General features: G+C 40.7%; 3 protein-coding genes across 5 annotated transcripts in view; 1 reads left to right on the top strand and 2 right to left on the bottom strand.

Annotated features, from left to right (window-relative positions):
* Positions 1–444: 444 nt before the first annotated feature.
* LOC308281412 (ras-related protein Rab-8A) lies at positions 445–7,746 on the bottom strand. The gene is made up of 8 exons (XM_080721584.1): positions 7,602–7,746; positions 6,727–6,787; positions 5,704–5,764; positions 4,964–5,041; positions 4,500–4,589; positions 3,792–3,857; positions 3,288–3,338; positions 445–3,167 (listed from the first exon to the last, which is right to left on the bottom strand). Exons 1-8 carry the CDS (start codon positions 7,723–7,725, stop codon positions 3,075–3,077), a joined length of 624 nt encoding a protein of 207 aa, XP_080577710.1. The 5' UTR covers positions 7,726–7,746; the 3' UTR covers positions 445–3,074.
* A 2,260-nt stretch (positions 7,747–10,006) lies between these two features.
* LOC308290528 (small ribosomal subunit protein eS27-like) lies at positions 10,007–13,136 on the top strand. Its single transcript, XM_080732396.1, has 4 exons — positions 10,007–10,097; positions 10,723–10,831; positions 10,945–11,055; positions 12,909–13,136. Exons 1-4 carry the CDS (start codon positions 10,092–10,094, stop codon positions 12,935–12,937), a joined length of 255 nt encoding a protein of 84 aa, XP_080588522.1. The 5' UTR covers positions 10,007–10,091; the 3' UTR covers positions 12,938–13,136.
* A 146-nt stretch (positions 13,137–13,282) lies between these two features.
* The window catches only part of tpm4a (tropomyosin 4a), a gene marked incomplete at both ends in the record, with an annotated part of 34,937 nt that continues 23,138 nt past the window's right edge, over positions 13,283–25,081 (bottom strand). For 2 of the 3 annotated variants that reach the window (XM_080732369.1, XM_080732371.1), the window contains 7 exons: positions 13,283–14,832; positions 16,722–16,791; positions 17,279–17,341; positions 18,357–18,432; positions 18,526–18,596; positions 18,824–18,941; positions 20,264–20,397. In XM_080732369.1, coding sequence (XP_080588495.1) covers positions 14,750–14,832; positions 16,722–16,791; positions 17,279–17,341; positions 18,357–18,432; positions 18,526–18,596; positions 18,824–18,941; positions 20,264–20,397 — 615 coding nt within the window. Of the gene's footprint in view, positions 14,833–15,708; positions 15,792–16,721; positions 16,792–17,278; positions 17,342–18,356; positions 18,433–18,525; positions 18,597–18,823; positions 18,942–20,263; positions 20,398–25,081 lie in introns of those variants that run through there. The other variant, XM_080732370.1, reaches the window with a different exon arrangement.

The raw sequence follows: 25,081 nt of genomic DNA, 5'->3' as shown, positions 1-25,081 counted from the left end.
AAATGTATAGTGAAATTAAAGTACAATATTTGGATCTGAAATGCAGTGGCGTAGAAGTAGGCTAAAAGTAATGGAAATTGGAAATACTCAAGTAAAGTACAAATACCTCAAAACTGTAGGTCTACTTGTGTACAGTTACTTTACACCACTGGCCCCAGGAGTGCTTTGCAAAACAAAGTAGGTACGCCAGTGCTCGTCATGAATGCCGTTCTGCCGTTACTTTCAATGCTGAAGTTCAGTTCAGTTTGCCTGTCAAAAAGGCTTGTCCACCCCTAATCTGGGTTCCCAGAAGCTTCCACCCCAAGCCTTGGACAGGCAGCTTAATCAGTCATTATTTAATTTCATTTTACATTTAAAGGCTACCGATTACAGCTCTTTGTGACCAACTATAGAGAATACTCAATAAAAATTAAACTACACATTTTAAAAGAATCTCATTTTAATAAATCGACAATTGAACATATCTACAAAAAGGTGTAGATCAATAAGATTTATGAAAGTACAGTACAATCATTGTATAACTTTTATTTACAATTGTGGAAAAAGCTAATTTTACCCATGAGACTCACCAATAATCAGCAACACAATCCAAATTTAGTTTTAACCAGGGATTGCAAAGGAGATCTTCACAATAAAAATAAAAAAAACACAAGATTTAGAACATGGGAGAAAATACAAGAGACTGAACGTGTTTCCTGTAAAGTAAAACCCAATTCAAGTGTGGATAAGCCACATTTTAGCCACCTGCGAATATGTTTAGTCTGAATGTGAGAAACAGATGGTTTAAACAGCAGGTGCTGAAATGTCTCACAGGTCCAACAGTCAACAATGATACCATTGTAATGATCCCCATCCATTCCACAGGTCAACACCTTGGTGTTTCATTAAGGGATTTCTGTTTACAGACTCGTAATCACAATTAGAGATTAGTTGCAACATCTCAGGAAGCTCACGGTCATTACTCTGAAGTGAATTTAAAGGGTTTCCTATACTTCTGCCATGACAATGCAAACGAGCTCCCCATTTAAGACAACGGAGATCAAATAACAGGGGCAAAAAAAAGCAGTCAAAAAAATAAAGCTAAATGGGAACAGATCCTTTGCACAGTTATAATCTCAAAGAAGCTTGTGATCAAGCCAGATGTGCAAATCTTTCAAGGTCCTATCCTCTCTCACGATGCATAGTTCAGAGGGCCATGTGGCTCAAAATAAGATGTGATGCCATGGAACAAGAGCGAGCTCAGAGGAAGCAAAGTAAGGAGCAAAGGACAACCCTGCTTGGGCTTCTCAAAAGCAAGATATTTTTTTAAAGAACTTTGCCAACAGTAGTAGATGTAGAGTTGTGGCCATTCTTAAGTAGGAAAAAAAAATCCCCTGCCTTATCACAACACTCACATCAGACATCACCTTCACAAAAATAAGATGTCTGTGCTAAGATGATTCAGGAAGCCCAGCGGTGCTAGCCTCTCACTAAATTACTTTTCAAATACCAACTGTAGAGTAATTGGCGAATAAAAACAAACTAATGTTGCCTTGTATCTGAGCGTGCCTTCAACAAAGTATTTTAAACAGACAAATGACACAATTGTATAGAACCCATGGAAGAGAACTGGAAAAGTGCATAATAAAGAGGAATATAAAATGGGCACTGTATGACTAGTGCTGTTTTCCCATTCCATAAATACTGTTACAGTAAAGACCCTTTTTCAAAAGCCCAACAAAAACAGTCGCATACAATTTCCCACTGTGAACTGGAAGAAACGTATAAACAGTGACGTTAACACCGTGGCTCCCTCTGAGTCAGCACAGTTATGCAGCTGTAATGCCGTCTGGTGTTTAGCGAAGGGATTACCAAAAAGAACAGTGCTGCTAATCCACCAGCTGAAGTGCATTAAATATTCCACTTCACCTCGCATTCACAGGTCTTAATACCCCAAATAAGCACAATTACACAAAGCAATCTCCATGCTTACCCATTAAAAAAAATCTACTTTTTCCAAGACCCCTGCCTCAATACCTGTATGTGAATACTTGAGATAAGATCACACAGATAGCATTGCACACTTAAAAGACCAAGAGTTTCACCACAGGGATTGGAATGTCAGTTTCTACAGAAAGAAATTAAAGAATAGGAAATGAGAGCAACTGTTCCATAACACAGATGCAGAACAAACGGTGAACAATGCAAACAAAGCACTAAGTCATAATCATAATCACTGTGTGCTGCATGCATGTATGCATCTGTGTCTCACTTGATCAACATTTTTAGGACAACTTACGGTACAATCAAGTGTGCGAAATGTATTATAAGAGCTAGTGGTGATACAATTGCTAGCACCATACTGTGGTCTTATCAACCCATGTACAGTCAGTAGACATAGAAAATAATTTGACAAATTATGAGGCCTGCTATTATGATACAAAATATGGGAATCTATCGTGCACATAGATAATTGGTGATAAGCAGCCAAGCTTGCACTTAATAATGTCAGTGAACTTTAAGAGAAGCCAGTTAGGCATCAGATGATCTCACGTTTAAGACAAACAACCTTTAAAACAAAACAAAAAATGTTGCAGTGGTTTCAGTTACAAAGAACTATGGGCAGTAAGGGCTTTGATCATTTCCTGCTAAATACCATCAATGTCAACTAACAAACTTTGAAAGAAATTCTTAAAAAAGGGAGAGGAAAAAAAAGGTAAAACTATGAGGTCATGTGAGAATTGTACATACAGTAACAGAGGCCACAAAAGGTGTGCATATAGGCATCGAAGGAAGCACTTTCTCAGACAACCTCCTTATCTTTTCAATGGTTAGAAATAAGCGTGGTATTTTAGAAGGAGTTTTGATGGTGAAGTATAAAAACCAACAAAACAACAAAATAACAAAAATAACAATGTCTGTCCGTCCGTCTGTCCCTCCCCCCAACATGGATAAACTCAATGAAAACTGAAGACAAGAAAAGGAGGGGTAAAAAGTGAAGTGGAAGAAGAGATCTGAGCATGCTCCGTCCAGTTCTGTCCAGTGAGGGACATAGTTAAGGCCATGGTGAATGATGACACTCCTCTCTCCCCTACTCACAGGAGTGTGCAGCGGAAGAAACTGGGTTTCTTGGGCTGTTGATCCGTTATCTTCACCCCTATATTGCTGCCCTGTGGGTTGTTGCCCTCCTGAAATACACACAGATAAAAAAGTACAAAGAAAGAATATGACCATTAGATCACATATATACACAGCACACACTGAAAATCACTGGGGATTCAAACATAATATTTGGGTGTCATTCTCACCAGCTTCTTGTCCATTTTTGCCTTAATGTCTCTGGCAAGAGTCAAAAAGGCCTGCAGAGACAAAATTGGGGAAAAAACGTGTTAATATCAAACACAGATGGTGAAAGTCATCTCAGTCACTGCTCAAATATAATTGCCGAACCTGCTAGAGACTTACAGCTCATTCACACTGCCAGCGAGCGAGCATTCCGACGGCGATGTCGCACGAAAGACTGTCCTCATGTGGAGCATCGGCCATTGCGACCTAGCTTGAACCAATCAAATAAATAATAATAAAGTGTTTGGGGGCGGGACATGGCCGCAACATCTCGCTAAAATAGAGACTCTGCGAGCGAATACAGGAGGCGTGGACGACGTTGCTGCACGTGTTGTGCGTTGTCGTTCGCGGTACGTCAGGATCAGTCTCATTGAAACATGTATTTTAATGACATTTTATCGCTCGCCTCACTGGCAGTGCGGATTAGCTGTCAGAGAGGGGGATTAAAGTAAAAGACTTAAACTCACATTCTCCACGTTTATGTTGGCCTTTGCACTGGTCTCCATAAACTTGATACCGTACTCCAATGCCAGCTGACAGCAGAAGATAAGAAACAGTGACACTGTCAGTACTCTTATCTAAGTACAATTATGAACAATTATGCAACTAAGGAAATCAAACTTCTTCAGTATATTAATGGCACTGTGCTTTCATCCACCCAGGAATCTCTGTTGTCCGTCTGTGTCCACTTTTTGCCATATATATATATATATATATACACAGTATATATATATACACAGTATATATATATATATATATATATACACAGTATATATATATATATATATATAGATATATATATATATATATATATATATATATATATATAGATATATATACACATTATTATTCTTTTCCCTCTTTCTTTTCATCTTGGCACTGTAAAGCACTTTGTAAACACTGTTTTTGAAAAGCGCTTTATAAATAAATGTTATAATTATTATTATCCTCGAACTCTTAATTCGTCATACTCATGATGGCTTACCTAAGATTCTAGATGACCATTTCTATGAATTTGATGTATCACTGTGTGCTGTCCTTGCTTATTGTAAGTCGCTCTGGATTGCGTCTGCTAAATGCCAAAATTGTCATAGATGACAGACATCCATGTACTCTACTACAGATGGGTACCGCATGAAGTACTACTACTAGTCCAACAGATTCCATTAACCCACCTTCTCTCCTCTGTCCTTGGACACTTGCCGTTTGTCATTGACATCGCATTTGTTCCCAAGGACCATCCTCTCCACATCTGCTGATGCATGCTGAAAAGGGAAGGAGGGCATGACAAACTATGTGACTAACAAATATAAAACTACAACTTACAGGTGGTGCCACACACACAATACTGACTAGCAAATAAAAACTACTACTGTATATATAGATGGTTCTTCAATCACACACAAAAGGAAAGGAAGACATGGCAAACCGACAGGACATACTATGTTTAAATCACGTGTACACTGGGCAAGAACTGCTTCTGAAAGTGTCTAAGCGGAAATACAGGAAGTACAGCCCCAGGAAGTTGCGTTGATGCTGAGCAGATCGGTTTACATTCCCCGGGCAGGAAAACAGTTTTGTGATTGGTTGAAAAAGGACCACACACACACACACACACACAATTACTTAATATTTTTACCTCTTCAATGTTCCGTATCCAGTTCTTGATGTTGTCAAATGACTTCTCGTTGGTAATGTCATATACTAACATTATTCCCTGGATAATTCACAAATGGTAAACAGTTAGAAATTGGTGTTTTGAGCAAACCAATGAAAAGGACACATTAAGCCAGAGGGTAGAAAACAAACACATAAAAATAACAATTCTTTATATTGTTATTTCAAAAGTCTGTCATTATTTAACCTTGTTAAACAAAATATGTTTGCTTATGTAAAACTGAACCAAAGATGTTCAACCAATAATATCAATATCAATCTACTAATCAATAACTCTTCAATTTCAAACAGAAATTGTGGATTATGACATGCCCACTTCTCAAGGATCAAATCAAATCTCCTCCCAACGATCATTTGGAAATATGTCAGGAATCACAATACACAAGATGGACGCTCTCAAAATGCTGTTCTATGTAGACTTGTAATGAGAACTTAGTGCCAAGGGAAACCGAGGGACTGGCATAGACATTATTAACTTCATTATAAACTTATAGTAGAAGCAGAGTCCTGCCTGGATTCTGGGACAATGGCTTGAACACACCACTAATGTTTAGATATGTAAAAACAATGCAGGGCATGGTCATGCAAGGAATGCAGAATTAACTATGGCAATTCAGTTGGTGCTGGCACTGGAGCTGACAAACCAATGCCACCCATTCAGTTCCAGTTGACATAGGAATGTCAGTTCGTACAGCCACTTACCATGGCTCCTCTGTAGTAGGCTGTTGTGATGGTTCGGAACCTCTCCTGCCCTGCCGTGTCCCTAGAGAAAAATATATACATTTAAAATACTTATTTATGCAAGTGAACAAAGCCTAAATAAATCATGTAACCCATGTCAAATTGATAATGAAAGCTATATATATAGATGATGAATCAAGGTTTTTGGATCCACCCGTCCTGTAACCTGGAGCATAGATATTCGTATCACAATGATTATGTGACCATTGGATACAGCAATAATCTGAACCCAAGTGGTCTCAAATTGGATATCAAATGTCCCCCTTAGGCAGACCTGGGCAATTGTACGGCCCTTTAGTTCACTCTGACCGTGTAGGGTTAATGGCAAATGACAAAATAAACACGTTCTAAAATTTTACCTCATGCATGGAGGTAAAATGTTACGTTTTTTATTCATGTACATATGGACGCAATGCGTACATCAGCACATGTGCATGATCATTGAATCGTTGTCTCAATAACAAGCAGGTGGTCAGACTGGTCGCAAATCAAGATGACCTGCCTTACCTTACCCATCAAAAATGGCTAAAGTGTCTAAAAAAAGAAAAGTTGAGGCCGAAGTATTTATTTACTGAAGTCGGAGGTAAAGCTGTGTGTTTAGTTTGCGGGTTGCACATCTTGCAGGGAGCACTGCCTTTTGACCCAGCCCTCCACAATATTTTCTGTTGTTCATGTGGCCTCATGGCAAAAAGAATTGCCCACCCCTGCCCTTAGGTATCCTTGCAAGCCTCTCGCTAATACTGTCAAGTGAGTACCATGTGACACTTGCCCTCTGTGTACAACAGAAGGCAGTGCTACAGAACGACCAATAATCAATCCATTCTAAAAAGGAAAAAAGTTGGAGACAAAATGTGCTGCCATTGTAGAGACTGCAGTCGTTCTTCCATAATATCCAGGTAATTAAGCATCCTACAGTCTCTCTATTAATAAGGTACATGAATTAAGCACAAAGGTTAATTTTCTGAGATATAGTAAGGAAGGTACCATATCTGTAGCTTGATCTTCTTCCCATCTAGTTCTATTGTTCGGATCTTGAAGTCAATACCTGAAAGAAAACACAGCATACAAGCAGAGCATTACACATTTACTGTTCAGTTGATCATATTCATTACAAGACAGCTGGACTTACTGACTTTAATCACTTTGCAAAGTCACAGATTAGAAAGGTCATGGTGTAATGTTTTATTGTGTATTTCAGAACAGGGTGGGCACAAGTGTCAGTGAATTAATAACGGCTAACAAAGTTGGGCTAACAGCACTTGAGATCAGTGGTGTAAAGTACATGTATTTAATTACTGTACTTTTAAGGTATTTGTACTCTACTTGAGTATTTCCAATACTTTTACTCCACTACATCACTATATTTATTTTAAAACTTTAGTTAGTTTGTAGATTGATTATTATATTATTATAAAACATACATTAACCACTTCAACCCTAAATAATACATTTCGGCCATTTGAAAATAGAAAAAAAATTGAAACTTTTACTCAAGGAATGCGAGTACTTTTTCCACCACTGCACTTGAGATCACTTGACTTGACAGCATTGTACCTAGCTGCTAGCTCAGCTGGTACCCCACCCAAGAAACAGCACAGAAAGTCTGTGTTTACAGACCATATGACCAACGTCTTTTACAGTTCCGCATTATAATAAAGTGTGACAGCGAGTTTGACTTCTCTGTCTTCTAGATACACTTGGTGACAAGCCGCTTCCTGTCGCCTCTGCTCTGGTTCATAACGAAAGCTAACTAACTGAAAAAAGTTAGCAACAAATTAGCATGACGGGATGGGCTGACTGACTCTGGTGCAGTTTTCGGCCAAGACAGCAGCAACACACAGTTCCCATGTTTTACCAACCTATCGTGGAGATAAACGTTGAGTTGAAGGCATCTTCCGAGAATCTGAACAGCACGCAGGTCTTTCCGACGCCCGAGTCGCCGATTAAAAGTAGTTTAAACAAGTAATCGTAAGTCTTCGCCATATTATTAGCTGTTTGCGGATATCCCTCCCCGTCGGTCTGTCTACATCTAAGGAGGCGTCACCGCATGTCAGTTTATAAGACTGCTGATTGGTCGAGCGACACGCCAATCTTGTCTGTCGTCGTGGCCCCGGAAACCCGTCATGGTGACAGAGTTTGTAATTTACCCTATCTACAAGACTAAAAGGCGTCGCATCAGAGACGTGTCGCGGGCTTGTAGATCGTCTATATTCGGCGCGCGACACCGTCGTACGACGAAGGATAAAACGGGCTTCCAAGACGGCGATAGCAAGACACGCCATCTCTGGTTTACTTCCCGTATCTGCGTGAAGTAGTGTTGCCAGACGTACGATAATTATCGTATTTGTACGATAATTTGACCCCTTGTATGATGTACGATCAATAATTCCAAAAATGCCCAAATGTACGATAATTTCGGCATATCATCAAAAAGAGCGTTAATTCACTATTTTCCCTGGCTGCTGATCTGGGATCTCGTTTGGCCTCTCAAAATAAGCCAGGAAATCAGTCAATCTGACCCTAGATCTGTACTCGGAGGCATTAAAAACACTGGTTGCATCTTTCCAGACCAGTTTCAGGCTTTTATTTGTGTAAGCTCCAAGAAGTTGCCTGCCTCCACACAGCATATCTGATGCGTTTTTGTCACGCAGGAGTCTAAAACGAGGTCGTTTCTTACACTAAAGACGCATTTTTTGGTGAAATTACGTTTTTACGCGAGTGATTTCTCTTTTTTGGCCGTGTACGATAGTTTCATGTCAAATACGATAATTCTGAGCCTCCGGTACGATAATTCAACATTTCCCATCTGGTAACACTGGTTGGAGACCGGAAAGCAGGTTGGAGTTGTTACCAATGGGAGCGTAGCCTCGCGTAGCCAGGCCCAAGAGGGCGATAGCAAGAGGGTGCAAAAGACCTGTACTTCCCGTTTCTGTGTGACGTAGGTAGATACCTTTTTAGGAGGCGGAAGCATGTTTGGAGTCTATTCATTTACAATGGGAGAGCTAACGTGAACACAGAGCAAAATAATAGTTCAGAAGCTATAATCACTGAACTAAATATTGGACCAGATCATCACAATCCACATAATATTAACAAAATTGTCATACTAAAGTGGCTTTTTTCAGCGACACAACTGAGAAAATCAGCTTTATTATTGCTCTTTAGCTGTCCCACAGTGTCCCAGCAAGACACTCTCACGGGATCTATATCACCAGTAATCAGATCTATAGCACCAGTAAACAGATCTATAGCACCAGTAAACAGATCTATAGCACCAGTAAACAGGACGTGCGCGAGCCGGCGCCCACTTAGGAGTCTATTTGTAGGATTTGTGTACCATGTCGCACTCTAGTGGATCCAATGAGGATGAGCTATCTTCATTAATTAAATATCTTTGGCCAGGCTTTTACTCATCTGCGAAGAGAAAAGGGGAAAAGGGAGCGTGAATGTGAACACAGCTCACAAGCTACACAACAATATTCCCAAAATGTTCATACTCCCACTTCAAATTGGAATTCAATCTTCTAATCAAGTCACTAGATCTAGTAAATAACAAAAAAAAAAGTAAAACTCTTAACTTTGTATAATCTTCATTTTCCCGATTTCTCTGTTTAATGTTACCAGATAATATGCTTGTATTGTTGTTTTTTGTCTTTTTTCTTTCCTGTATGTCATGTTTTTATGGTCTATTACCTGTGCTATTTGAATACCTGAATATTTTGTAAATTGTATATTGTTCAATAAAAAATAAAAATAAAAATGTTCATACTAAAATCTCTTTGTTCAGAGACACAAATACGGAGAAAATCTTCTTTATTATCGACCCTTCTCCTTCTCTGTCCCAGCAACACACTCTCGCGGGATCTAGGACCACTAAACAGAGAAGCTCCAGCAGCAAAAATGGAGTTGGAAGCACCCAGCTGCGGATGGGACGTGCGCGAGATTTGCCGTCAGACAGGATTTGTGTCCCATGTCGTAGAGGCTCCAATTGAGATAGCGTATCTTCCTATATTAAGAATCTTTGCTGTTTCGTCTGGAGTTTGCTCGTTTTTATGTACTTGGTATCCCGGACTTTGGCAATTCACCGAATCACACAAAAACATGCGAGTCCAATGTTTGGGAAATGTAATGCAGTTGTTTTTCATCCATAGACTGACATTTCATGTAGATAGAGTTATATTTGTGTGCATCAAACAACAGTGACTCCGCCTGCTCGGTAGCCACTCATTTGAATACAAGCAGCTGACAGATTGTGGGAGGATCAGTTCATAGTTACTGTTGTGGGGTTTGTTGTGTGCGCTGTTTCTCACTTTCACTTTGGCGATTTGGAAATAACGTTTTGAAGAAAAATGCCTGTGAGTAAATTGTTGTTTGCTTTATATACCGGTACATGTTCAATCATTATCTTCTTTGTATTTGTATGTTTACTTGTCAAACTATTGCATTCAATCAGTAGCCTATATCTTCTTTTTATTTGTATTTGTACTGCTAGAGAGAGAGAGAGAGAGAGAGAGAGAGAGAGAGAGAGAGAGAGAGAGAGAGAGAATAATTATAGTATTCTATTGTAGTAAACTTGTAGAACTGTCAGACTGACAACTTTGTGTACATGGGTTAACCATAGGGGTTAACTGCTCGCCGTTTGAATTGCAACACACACACACACACACACACACACACACACACACACACACACACACACACACACACACACACACACACACACACACACACCAGTTGTATTTAAGACAATTATGTAATTGTAATATCATAAACTAAAGGATGGAGCTGCCTGGGTCATGCCTAGACATGCCCCTGTGTATTTCCACGGCAATTCTCTCCTCAGACAGGAGGGGGCATTATAACTCCAAAATCGAATTGCATTTGGAGTCAGCGTTGATTGATTGCAGTTGCTCATTGACTATAACCTGTATAAACTATACTGCTGAATACATCTATTGTATGCGTTAATCCCAATTGTAGCTGGCCAAAGACCTGCTGCACCCAAGTCTTGCAGAGGAGAGGAGAAAACACAAGAAGAAGAGGCTGGTTCAGAGTCCCAACTCTTACTTTATGGATGTCAAATGCCCAGGTGAACAGTACTGTGTGTTGTATCCAGAGATCACACCAAATGATTACATCTCCTCAAATCCAGGCAGACAAATCAAACGTGTTTCCTAGTAAATAGCCTTTCATTTTGCACAGGCTGCTACAGGATCACTACTATATTCAGCCATGCCCAGGGAGTGGTGCCATGTGGGGGCTGCTCCTTACTGCTGTGCCAGCCACGAGGGGGGAAATGCCAACTGACTGAAGGTGAATTATTCATACATTGAAGAGAACAGCATTTCCCAGTGGACATTCATTGCAGTCATTTTTCTGAGCTTCAGTGGAATTAACAGTTTGTGTTGATAGGCTACATTATTTTGGGGGGTCCCCAGGTGATTAGCAACATGATTGTGCATCATTGTTTTCTCACTCAAAAGTAAACACACCAACATACACTATACTGTAAGTGCATACTGGGTACCTACACATCTCTGACAATTTAATGACTTAAAAATTGCCCAAATTCTCAAATGTTATGTAAGAAAGAGGCAAACATTGTGAAAATATTCGATATATGATTATGTTGGGGGGTCCAGGCCTTAAAAGTTTGGGAACCATTGGTACCGTAGGGTATATGCCAACATGTCCATAAGACAGACATGCGACTACGTCGGGAGATCAGATTGGGTGACGTCACAGTTTAAAAAATGCTTCCAACACCTCATACACTACAGGATGGGTGCAGTTAATTGAACTAATCCATTTAATTGAATAATAACTGATATGTTTTCGCCATGTCGTTATAGGTGTATTATCATCTTAAACTAAATAGTGAAAATAGTCAACCATGTCACTATGCAAAGCATTGTGAACTTGTAGATCGGCTGTTTTCACTATTTCAACAGCACTTAATAAGTGGTTAATCAATATTTTGTTATACAAAAATATACTTAAAAATACAGTTTTCAACTTTCTCTGGTGCTGGAACTGGTCTATAAAATCGGAAATTGCAAATGTGGTTGTCGTGACTCCAGATATGGATATATCTCCATTTATGGATATGGATATATAAGTCAATGGGGGAAATTAATTCACATTAATATCAATTAAACTATACAACTTTTCTCTACAGAAAATGATTCCGCACGATTCCCGATGAAGCTGGTTGATTTTACTTATGGCGCAAATGTGTGGGGCAAAAACTGTGGGAGGAGTAGCGTGCCAAACTTTTGGTCACTTTTGAAAAATAAAGTCGGACAAGTACTGTAGTGTGTTGCCCTGTTAGGGCAACCACACTAATGAAGGATGGGAGAATGGAAGGTTAACATCCCAGTGGGACAGAACTAGGGTCTCAAAAATATGTGCAATGTCATTAGAGTGGAATGTTGTAAAGTTGCATACAGTCATGTTCTGCCTTCACCTGTTCAGCATGTATTGTTTATTTGTATGTCTAGTTTCAGGTTGCCTCATAGGCTTATGTTTATTTATTGAATGTTTTGTTGTCCTCCTAACTGTACACTGTACCTAGCTCTGGAGACGCTCTTCCAGGTTTTTACGAAACAGCGCTTCCAACGTCGCAGAGTTGAATAACACCCAGTGAGACTAATGCTCATTGTAATTCGGTCCTCTGACCTGCGCGGCAGTAGTGAGTTAGCACCTTGATGGCGACGACAAATAGTAAAAAACGAGAAGAAATGGAGTCTCCATCCGGTAGAATATTTTTCATTTTGCCCTAAATGTATTTTAATCGTGTGGTGGGGGGCTCAGCCCGCGTCCACTAAGTAGAGTAAGCTATCAACTGTCCACTGATACCGTTGGTTTGATGAGGGGCGAAACAGTTTTTGTTATTTTCGGACCAGACGGCAGGGTTTTCCGGTTTTGCCAAGGAATACGGAGGTAGAGGAACATAGCGTTAGGGAGAACTCCACTAACGCTATGGACCAGAGCTACACTGTACCCAACCTCTTAGTGCAAAGAGCAACCATGTCTGTAGCTGACAGCACTGGTGGACACCGCTCAGAGCAAAGGACCTGTGTAGACATTTGCCCAGATTTGTCTCTACGCTGTGGTTTTTCTACAATGAAATGTTTAACCTGAATTGTTCCTCTTTGTCCCTCTAGGTTGCTCCTTCAGAAGAAAACAATGCTAGGCTGCTTCTTCAGAAGGACACCACAGGCCATTGTTTGGCATCAAACATGCACGGACCATTTCTGAATGAGTTGTTCTCAGTTCTCAAAAGGGCTTTCTTTTATTTTTATCTTGTTTTGTAGCTTTTTCTTCTTTGTACAACACTTAAACTTGTTTACTGTCTTTTCTACTTATAAAGGGGATCTTAAAGATGAAATCTTTCTTTGGTTTAGGATTACGTTTGTGCAAATTGAGGATAAACATATGATAATACACGTAATAGTTATGCTATGTTATGTAAGTGTTGTTGGACAACACGTAAGTGTTGTTGAATATACATTTTGTTATACAAATATGGTAAGTAAAATAAATCAGTAAAGTTGTTTTGTAAAAAATTTATTAAGTTGAAAGTGGGGGCAAGTGAGTGAAATGCTTCAAAACCAGATACAGAATGTTAGGCTTTTTCATGGCTTACAAGAGTGAAATACAACCATGATCACCTGCAACAACAAATATATTTTATGGTTTTATAATCTCTGGCATGTGTTCTATTCTTTGGTTTCAAGAGTTCCCCTGCCAAAAAAGTGGTGTAAAAATCTGAACAATACAACTTCTCATTGACCATACCTAACGTTAATCTACTATATACAACAAGTATCCACGGTTTACAAAACTTGACTCAGGCTCCAGTGGTTTTAAGGTTCATTACACACTGCAAAACCCTGAGTGATAATTTAACTCGGAGAGTGTGGTCCCACATGTCCATTTTTACAATCAGAGTTAAATTAAAAACAAGACATTGCAGTGTAATAAGAGCATATACTGTAATGCTATGAAATATAACTCGGACATTACAGGAAACATCAGTGAGCAGGTCAATGTCATGGAAAGGTAGTGTTTTTAAGAAATATGATCAATGAATCAACATGTCGGTGCATGACGTGCACATATTGTATTTGATAAAAAAAAAAAAAACAGGTTCTGCACATTACCATATTGTACATGGTTTGAAAGCTTTTGACATACTGGATTTGCATAGATTTGGTTCATCTTCTACAGTTACTGCAGGATCATTTATGAGGGGCAGACAAATGTTTGCTTCCACTTTTAATATATGAAATGTGAATGAAGAATTTCACATGGAATGTCTGTCGTGCAAAAATCGGATTATACTTATAACATTATTTCACAGCGAGCACCAGAGATGAATGCTTATTTTCCATGTGGTCACCTGTCCATATGACCGTAATGTTGTTTACACACAGATGTATTAAGAATAGAAATAACTGTCAAGATGGCACAGAGGCGCCTGTGATCAACATCAAAGTTTGTTTTTCATGTAGGTAGTTTATCCCCATCCTCATTTAACACCACTAGATGGCACTTGTGAGCCACACTCTAATGGCGACCAAGCAAATGTAATCTATTCTATAAAACAAGTATAAACAGTATAAGCGTTGAAAATGTGACACTGGAAGAAAGTTTAAGCTCTTGAGTGACCAGATCAAAAGGTAGTGGGTGTTTTGTAAATATATTCTTTGTCCATTCTTTATACAAAAGTGGTCAAAAACAGTTCCTGATAGAGAAATTCTGCAAACATAGGACAACATACAAAAATGGTGATGTGTAATGAATGATTTTGCCAGCTTAAATATGTCATTACAGAAATAAAGTTGTGCCTTAGAAGGGAAAAAAAGAAAGAAAGAAAAAAACTTAGGGTACTAAGTATTAAGTTAATCCCCTTCTCCCTGGACAATAAGACTTTACAGCTCAAAATGTGGAATGGAGTTGAACATTGGTGGAATGTAGTATGAATATCTCATCCTCTGTGTGTTTATAAGCTGTTGAGCTCCTGCAAAGTTTGGTCCAGGACTTGATGCATGCCCAGATTCTCCTCTTTGGCAAATGATAGTTTTTCTAGAGAGAAAGGCACAGAAAGATAGATATTAAAACACAATTAAAGAATCAATATCACTGAAACAATTACAATGATATAAAAAAGCATTCCACACAAAGCAATGAAAGCATGGTTCTTTCACAGTGCTTTCCCTATGCATTTAACAGATGTTTTGCATAGCTGCTTTGGGTTGTGTTAAGTTGTTCCACATGCAAAATTAAAAACAAAACTACTGAAATTTGCATGCATAAAATATTGATTGTCACTCTGCATTAGTAAAATGGTCTAATGATTCATGAAAACCCTGTGTGTTACAATGTAGAGATCATTCATTGCATTAAGATTTTGTTTTAGTGTTGTTATCAATATACAGTATATACACACACACACACAGGAACCCATGAAAAGGTCCCTATAAACACAACAGGGAATTATTTGACATTAGGGTCATCACAGTGAGGGCGGGGCACACTGCACAAATTCATGCTAACATCAAATAAAGTCTCACCTTATAAAGTACAACTTGTTGATATTATGTATCATAATAGGGATGGATGATGTAAAAGCTAACTGTTCCCCAGCTTTTTACGTAGTGTATTTGTTCAAAATCAAGTAATTGGATGACTGTTTAATACTACAGAATATCAAGCTACAATATACACTAAAGTAAAAACAGAAAGAAGAAAGAAAATGGCAATGTAGGAAAGGATACTTTTAATGAATTGAATTATCTTTGCACAGGTTGTTTTGCACAGTGAGATGGACAGAAGGCACCAAATAAGGAAGGTAGGAATTCTGAAAAGTCTTCTAGAAGTGTGAAAAATAAGTCAGAGAGAGAGAGAGAGAGAGAGAAAGAGAGAGGGGGGCAGTGGGGTGGGCGGGGAGACAGGGAGTATCTACAGGGAGGTCATGTCATTGAGGGCATGGTCCAGCTCCTCACTGATGGCCTTATACTTGAGCTTCTGAGCATATAGTTCATCTGGAGGTCAAAGGTTGACAGGAAGTACAGGCAGATGCCATGGACAGCAGCAACAGGGCAGAAAGAATGAAAGATGGAGGCAAAGAGCAACAGAGGAGAGAGGAAAAAAGACAGTACAGCATTTTTAAAGATGCAGAAATGTGCTGAAGAATGAATGATACATATCTGTGGGTCACAAACATGAAACAAAAACATGTTGCAAGCCCTTTTGCTGAGTGACAGCTTTGAGCATTTAAGTCTGGACCAAATATCCCATAAAGGGGCCCCAATAACTCCATAAACTAAGTTGCCTGTGGTTCAACAACTAAATAATGCTGACCTAAAAAAACATTTGAGCACATTCTGTCCTCTTTGCAGCACGGCAGACCTAGCCTAGTTGTTCTTCAAGAAAGGAGGGCTTTGCACTTGTAGGAGAAAGGGCCACTGCATAGTTCTTTACACTGGAGACCCAGGCTGTATTTTATTAGCTTGTCTTAGTAAGGAGTTTCCATACGTTTGGCAAGGAAACCTTTTCTTTCGAGAGAAAATATTTCCAACCTTGCTGAAACAGGACACCCTGGCTGGGACCCATGTTAAAATGTACTGTGTAAGAATAAGGGACGTATGCATTAGATGCTGTTGGACTGGACATATGGAGGATTGGGTAACAAGGCCCCCCTTGACCCAGAAGAAACTACACCAAAGCGCTCACTTGGGGTTCCCCAACAACACTTGACAGGTCTGCTTATTCACTGACAGTAAATGCGTCACTACATCCTAAGCATTTGGTTTAATTTCAGTCAGTCTGAGAGAAAGGCCATCTACCGAAAGAATGAATAACTGACCACATGATTTTTACCCACAAATTATATAACATATTCTGCTTAAAAGGAAACCATGGAAAAACAGAATATATTTTCTCTGAGCATTTGATCAAATGTGTGTCTATACCTTCCAGGTCATCAATGGACTTTTCCAGTTTGGCCACTGTCCTCTCAGCAAACTCTGCACGGGTCTCAGCCTGGTGAGAAACACAGAAATAGTTACCTCAGGCATTGTCACAAATTTGATCTAGATAGAACTGTCAGTTGCCTTTGTAATTGAAGTCCTTGCTGGGGGGGTCCACCAGAGACAGAAATGTCAGATTGAATTATTAGATGAATCTAAAATAATTTTGTAAACTGCAGTGGACACATTGTACTGGAGGGTCAGCAGCTTGAATGTTCTAGGACTCATGTCCAACTGAAATAATTACATTTCCTTGCATAAATATTAAATTGTGGCAAAGAAAAGTGCACGGTGAAAGCAAACATAGTGTTCACTTACACTATGTATTATTTGTTCATGCTGCTAATAAATGTAATTAATTGGACTGGACATTAGCCACTGCACGTGTGAACAGTTCCCGATTCTTGTTTTCAGTAAAAGCCCTAAAAGTGCAACAACATTTCCTGTTTTTTGTGCAATGACATGTTCATGTGTGTACACCCCCAGCAGATTTGTCTCACCTCTTTCAGCTTGTCACTGAGAACCTTGATCTCTTCCTCATACTTGTCCTCTTTTTCTGAGTACTGTTGAAAATCACAGACATGACAGAGGTTATTTATAGCAGAGATGCACATGTGTTTGTGAATGGACACAGTGAAGCAGTGTCTGTAAGACCAGATGGTTAATATCTCTCTTGGCCAGGGGGAGGGTAATTCCCCTTTGGATGAGTCGTAGGTGTGGGAGACCCGGATTTTGAATCCAGGTGCTTACACAAGCATATGCTTCACACATTTATTTACATAAAAAAGGCCAACGTTTTCAGCAGTCCATGCTGCCTTCATCCGGGTTTGGGACTAGTCTGACTAGTCCCAAAGCACCTTGCCAATACCGGTATGTGTTTTCTCTCTACACAAGCATGCAACCACACACTTGCATGTGGATACACACATATGGTATGGCATGGTATCGCCATGGGTACTGGGAACATGGCATGCTGTGTTCCCAAACAAGGCAGAGCCTGGCACGGTGATAATGTGAACAAGGCATTTCATGTCTTGCTGAAGCAGAGCAATCTTGTGTCAGGCCTTGGCACCCTGTCAGACTGCCTGCCTGTGCCTGGGGAGGAATGTACTGTTCAGTAGAAGTCTGGGCAGGTTTCACTGTGTGCCCATCACTGCAGAGTGTTTCAAATAAACCTTCACAGACCAATTTGTTAGATGTTTGGTGATTTCAGTAAGTGGTCTGCAACCATATACTTATAATAGTTATCTATCCAATGACCTTCATGTTGAGGTTTTGATCTAAACAATCTCAGGAGAAAATAATAGGTTTTAGTTGTTTCCACTAGGTTCTATGCACAATTATTATGAGGGCCGTTTGCTCTCTTTAAGGATGAGGTATGCCTCCCTGAAATGACTGTCCCTTTTATACTAAGGATAGCTCAAATGCCAAATGACTGAACATGGGGAACTTCTTGTAGTGGGATCAGACCTCTGCCAAATAGTATTTACAAGTAACTATGTGTTCTCAGAAACTAGATTGAACATCCTTCTGTTATTTCAATCCACAGGGTTCAAACTCTGTTCTGTTCAGACTCACCTTCTCAGACTGGGCTTCTAGGGACTTGAGGTTGTTGGTCACATTTTTGAGCTCTTCTTCCAAGTCGCTGGCTTTACTGTGGGGAGGGGGACCACAGATAGATGTTTAGCTCTGATGCTGGAAAGAAAGGTTAGTTATAAGGTGAAGTACAGTACTATATTGTACTTACAGTTCTGAGACCTCGGCTCTTTCCTCAGCCCGCTCCAGCTCTCCCTCTAGAATCACCAGCTTACGGGCCACCTGAAATGGCAAATTTGTTCATAATTATCATCTTAACCCTATTCAGACAATAGTCGTAATCGCTCTGAAGAAGAGAAATGCTGAATTTCCACTGCTTGCCAAAAATAGCCAATTAATGCGATGCACTGTGAGCATGTTGTGAGTAAGTTGATCGGTACTATGGGCGCAGTGCTAGAAAAGGGGTCACGGCGCCTTTCTAACTCCCAACACTGTGTCTTCTGACTCACCTCCTCATATTTGCGGTCAGCCTCCTCAGCAATGTGTTTGGCCTCCTTCAACTGCATCTCTTGTATCTCCATCTTCTCCTCGTCCTTACACGCCCGGTTTTCAATCACCTTCATCCCTCTAAATGCATAAGAGACACACAGAGGTTAAAGACACTCAGATCTGGACTTAAAGGCAATCACTTGTAACCAACACGAGGCCATGAAACTTCTTATATTACATCTCTTTTCCCCCCTATTTTTCCTTCTTTTTATCCCACGATTTTGTAACCCATTTTTCACCCAGTGCCAATTGCCTAAACTGTAATCCTGGGCGCTGCGCTGCCTCTGCCAACCTGGGGAGAGCCCCGAAACAGAGCTCATGCTTCCTTCAGCTTGGCCGTAGTGCGTGGAAGGAACACGTTATCCCAACCAGTTCCTTTCCCCTTCATCAGGTGCCCTGGCTGGCCAGGGGGAGGCATTATAGAGACCAGGATTACTGCATGTTTTTGTGAGGGTACCTACCCTAGGAGACACAGGGAGAACATGCAAACTCCACACAGAAAGGTCCTTTCGCCAACTCCACCAAGGGTGTGGCCACTGGTGACGCGAAGGAGAGAACACGCCTCCAGCATCCCCGGCAGTTATCGAATCCAAGACCTTTATAGCTGTGAGGCGACAGCGCTGCCGACTGTGTCACCGTGCCCCTTATATTAAATCTCTTTTTTAGCCTTTATTGATAGGACAGTAGACTGACAGGAAATGGGGGGAGAGATGGGAAGTGACACGCGGCAAAGGTCGTCCGGATGGGGAATCGAACCAGCGACACCGCCAGGCATCCATGCCTACAGTATGTGGCATTGCCTAAGTGGTATGGACCTGGACCAGTAGGCCAGAGGGCACCCCTATATTACATCTCTACCTCAATGGTGTAATTTGGTAGTCATAGTCACCAACCAAGGTCAAGAATGTCAATTATTAATTAATTAACATACATAAGTTCAGAACTATTCATCGTAGAATACTGATTTCATCTCTCATCATCAAATTGGATATCTAGCGAAGGACAGATACACATACAGTATATACAGAGATTCGTGGAATTCACAAACAGACCCACAGACAGACACACAGACAGATAGATTCATAGACAGACAGACATATGAAAGTTCTACTATGCACACTTCTAGGCTGCCCTAGAAGTGTGCATAGTAGAACTTTCATATGTCTGTCTAGATAAATGAAAATGTAGAGAACAAGTACAACACACGCGCACTTACGCACACAGGCACACAGTCAAGCATGGGAGTGCGTGAGCACACACGCACGCACACACAGGCACCCAAATGACTCCATACTGTCACAAGACAACTGCAGGGACAGAAAACCGAGGCTGATCCTGGCCCCCCCCTGACTCCTTTCTCTCAATTGTCTGTAATTCAAATTAATGTGAACCTGACTGACCTCTCGCTTTCGTCTGCAGCCTTCTCAGCCTCCTCCAGTTTCTGCAGTGCCGTGGCCAGCCTCTCCTGGGCCCGGTCCAACTCCTCCTCCACCAGCTGGATACGACGGTTTAGAGCTGCTACATCGCCCTCCGCCTGCGAGAGAGAGACAGATAGAGAGCAACAGAGGTCAGACATACACCCATCCAACCTGGCTTTTCCTCTCCATCCTTGCCTGATTAATAAACCAGACCGAACACAACAACACCCCCTGGCAGTAGTGGTGAGAAAGGGTTCAACCACAGTAGCTTTGTCTGAATTCACGTTCTGCACATTTGTTATCTAATGTTTGTATTTCCTGTTATTGTTTTAGCGATTGAAAAACACACAGAATTTAAACAGGGGTGTGAAGGGGGGTCAGAGTCCAGGGTGTAGAGCTATTCACTTCACTGCGTTGTAGTTTCCTAGCTATCACCTAGGCTTTGTTATGTATTTTTAGGTGATGGCTAGAAAACTACACCACGGTGAAGTGAATAGCTCTTCACCCTGGACTCTGATAGAGCCTTAAGAAGGGAGGGAATGGAACAATAAAACTAAATAAAATAAAGAAAAACTTGCAATACTGCATCACAGTTGTATGCCTCTGCCAAACGGGTGCAGTTTACATCTGTCCATACTCATATGTGGTGAAGACTTAGAAAGGAATTTAATAAAAATGAGTTAGGTGTATTTTTAGGCAAAATGAAAGTAGATTGTGAGGTCACAATTACCATGACTAATTCGTCAAATCAGTTCATCCTTGAGTGGATGTTTGTACAAAACGTGAAGAAATCCCCTCGAGGTGTTCCTGAGATATCGCGTTCACGACAACGGAGGGGCAGATGTATGGACAGATGGTCATAATGCAAACGTAATGCCTCCGGCCACAGCCGTCGCCAGCAGAGGCATAATAAAGAGACGGATGAAGGTTCTGAAGGCAATTTAAATCTTCTCTGACAGCATGGTGTCATATTTTAGACAGTGTCCATTATACTCTCTGGATCACTGACAGCATGAGGAAGAGAGAAAAAAAAACACTGGCCCTAAGTCTGCCTCTCAGAAGAGCACTGCTTCTCCATCATGACCTCACTCCTCTTTGCCAAAAGCATCTTTCACATAGTAATGTGCATTTCTTTTTTTAAGATTTGTTTTTGGGCTTTTCATGCCTTTATTTGATAGGACAGTAGACTGACAGGAAATGGGGAGAGAGATGGGGAATGACATGTTGCAAAGGTCGTCCGGATCGGGAATCGAACCGGCGACGCCAGCAGGCATCATAACTAGAATATGGTACGCGCTTTGACCACCAGGCCAGCGGGCGCCCCCAGTAATGTGCATTTAACTCTGAGTGTACAAATGGAACCGTACAGACCATTTGATGAGTGGCATTTATTTTACACTTGGGGATTTACAAAGGGATACATGAACACTGAGGGTTTTCTCGCACAGACTAAGGAGGATAAGGTTGTTGTTGAGGTAGGATGGTTTTCGCTTGAGGGAGCCTTCAGGAAAGTAGGACATACCTCAGATCCTTTAGAAGGATCAAATTCCAAAATACACAACCTAAAGAATGCAACCTGGATTCAGTCATCGAGATCGCAATAATAACACAGCTTATGTAAGTCATACGATGATGACTCCTAACTTTCATAGTGTTTTTTCAATACTTTTCCAGACTTTTACAAAGTAGCAAAAATAGCCAATCTGCAAGCTCACAGCTTGTAGATTGACTATTTAGTATAAAATAATATCACAAAAATTATAATAATAATTTAGAACCTGGTTAATATCCACACCAGCAGTAATTGTGTTTATGTGTCACGTTACTCAAATGATATAAATCTCATACTATCATGAGAATTCACTGCTGTTTTGAGACACTTGCCATGAAGTACTATCCGCTCAAAACAAAGTCACTACAGTAGTAAGGGCTAGGATGAGAAAGCCATCTTTATTCAGTGCCTTACTCTCTGTATCAACTGTATAATAATTACTGAGGTTATGCAAACTCCCTGTCACAGACAGTTCCCCAGAGGGCGTGATTCATATTGAATTCAAATAAAGCAGTTGAAATGAAACAGAAAATCAATTGGACAGATACCATCTGTATGAGAAAGTGGGATACAATAACCTCTTCTTTGAGCTCTCTGGGGTGACTCATGTTTCATATATCAGTGTTTGAGCAGAGCTGGTTGCATAAGAAATTAATTGCAGACAGCCGGAGATCCTTGGAAGATCTTTTATTGACAGCCTCGCAGGAAACATAAGTATTAACGGCTGTTGACTTTTCATTTTCTCCCCAATTTAAGCATTGCCAATACTCCCCATGTTTGTAGTCCCTGTCACTGCCAACTCTGTCACTGCCAAGTTATGCCAACCCCTACTTATTCATCTTGAGGAGCGTGTACTGTAGACAAACTTGTGTCTCCTTCAATACACATGTGTACTGCTTCTCACCCAACAGGGGGAAGGGGGGGGGGGGGGGCATTTCACCAGGAGGGTGTAATTGCATGCGGAGGAACACACAATCCCTCAAAGCTTCCGGCTGAAAAAGCACCCTGACCAACCTGTAGGAGGCGCTAATGAAATTACAGAGAACGTCTATCCCAACCGGCTTCCCACCCACAAACACGGGCATATGTCTTTGTTGGAGCGCTCGGCCGTGCCAGAGGCACCGCAGAGTTGTAAAGTGTAGTAAATTAACACTACCCTGTCACACATTACACTCAGAGTTCAATTTAACATTGAGAATTTCACTGTGCAAGTAGGGGGGGGGGGGGAACGGGCTTCTCCTCTGCCTTTGATAAACAATGAAGAGCAGCAGAGGCAAACAGAGAAGCATAAAGGCATTTCCTCTCCGTTGGTCAGGGAGTTTATCCAAAAGCCAACCCCCTACGGAGCCACATTCAAACAGAGTTGATCCTGTCCTCTCTGATTCAAATGACTTCCACTGGACACATCTATCTAAACACATTTATCATTTTATATTATTATATATATATTATTATATATTACTATACCAGTAAGACGCCTAAGGGCAAAAAACCTAGGGCGAGGTCGCGCCATGTCTTGGCCATCTGGCCAGTGATGTATATCGGACCAGTTACCCATGGAGACCCCTGGTACCCATTTATGGAGATATGCTGTGATACCCCAAACATGCTTACTCAGTTATTTGTTATGTGAAAGTCCTATGACGTCTATGACATCTGACATCATACATACATTCCCTTTTATGCCCATATATGGAGATCCCTGTCTGTAGGAACCAGCCACACAGATATGGGCTGTCTTGGCCATCTGTCTTGGCCATATGTGTCTGGTGCTGGTGGAAAGGTCCATTTGTCGCCGTTTTTAAAAGTCAGAAAATGCTAAAATAAGATTGGTTTATTTTTTTTTTCGTTTTTCGTTTTTTTTCTATTAAGACAGTTTGAATATATTAGAATGTTTTCATTCCATAAGATATCTTTGTTAAGGTTGCCAAATGTTAACACTAGTGTAGTAAACTTGCCTTACTTTGTGAGAGATTACAGACCGTTTCTGGAGGCGGAGAAGTCAGCTCTTTAGATTAGTTTCGATTGGCCGACGGAATCCATTGTTCATCAGGTTTCACTCGTGTTCACGCTCTGAGCACCGCCCATACAGCATGGTGCATCTGGATCTAGTGTGTAAACACTCTTCAGTCTGACTAACTTCATCTCGCTAATGTTATTGATTTGCAGAAGACAGTATTCTGGAAGGATTTATTTTTTGATTTATACGTCGTGATCTGACTCTCTGAGTCGCTCTCGGGCACACAAAGAAAGACAGCGATGATGTCTTCTCGCAATGGAACAGCCGGCGCTAGTGGGAAGCTAACGCTATACAGCGTATCTCACATCTCAGCCTCGTCTGTGGTAAAAAAAATAAAGCCCCACCGCTCACGAACGCTTCTTACCTTTTGTGAACATTCTGTCCAAAAAGTAAAGGTCCTATACACTTCTCTCAACTGTTTACTTTTCAAGCGTGGAAGAAAATCCAATCAGCGTGTTGAAATAAAGAGTTTATATCGCTCATTTTGTCAGCCGTTGCATTATTTTCCCCTCTATTATTCGTTGTGTCTATACCACGTGACCAGGGGAGGCAGCATGTCTAAAAACAAAGGACCGGCTGACAAAAATGAGCGATATAAACTTTATTTCAACAAGCTGCTTCGATTTTCTTCCACGCTAATGAAGTAAACAGATGAGAGACCGGCATAGGACCTGTACTTTTTGGATATAATGTTCACAAAAGGCAAGAAGCGTTCGAGAATAGCGGGGCTTTGTTATACTACAGACTAGTGGCCGAGATGCGAGATACGCTATAGCGTTAGCTGCAGGCTAACGTAGGCATCTGTTGTATAAAACGCGACCAAACTCTATTTTTGCTCTTCTACAAGCTCACAACGCGAGGCGGTTAAGCGTAGCCTGTAGATTGTGGTTCATTAGTTCAGATGATCCTTCAATCTGACTGAAGTTACACAAACAGAAAAATCGACGATGTTATATAAAGCACAGCGCACGTAATAGATTCACTTCAACCTCGTGTTTAGCAGTTAAACCTATTTGCTACGTACGTCTACAAAAACTTTCATATTTCAAAGATAAAGTGCTTATTGAAGTCTCACAGATGTCACAGTATGGTACGCTCAAGCAGAATTACCCGTATCTTTCGTATTGTTTAATAAACAGCATTTTAATCCGATCAGACGCCATTTTCTGTTGTTTTTCAGCCATGCGACCCCATCGGTTGCGAGGTGTACTGCACTTAGATACATTAA

This window comes from Nannobrachium achirus (assembly GCF_963921795.1).
Source record: "Nannobrachium achirus genome assembly, chromosome: 1".
Classification (NCBI taxonomy): Eukaryota; Metazoa; Chordata; class Actinopteri; order Myctophiformes; family Myctophidae; genus Nannobrachium; species Nannobrachium achirus.
Note: the sequence above shows the minus strand (reverse complement) of the source record. Positions and strands in the feature narration are given on the sequence as shown.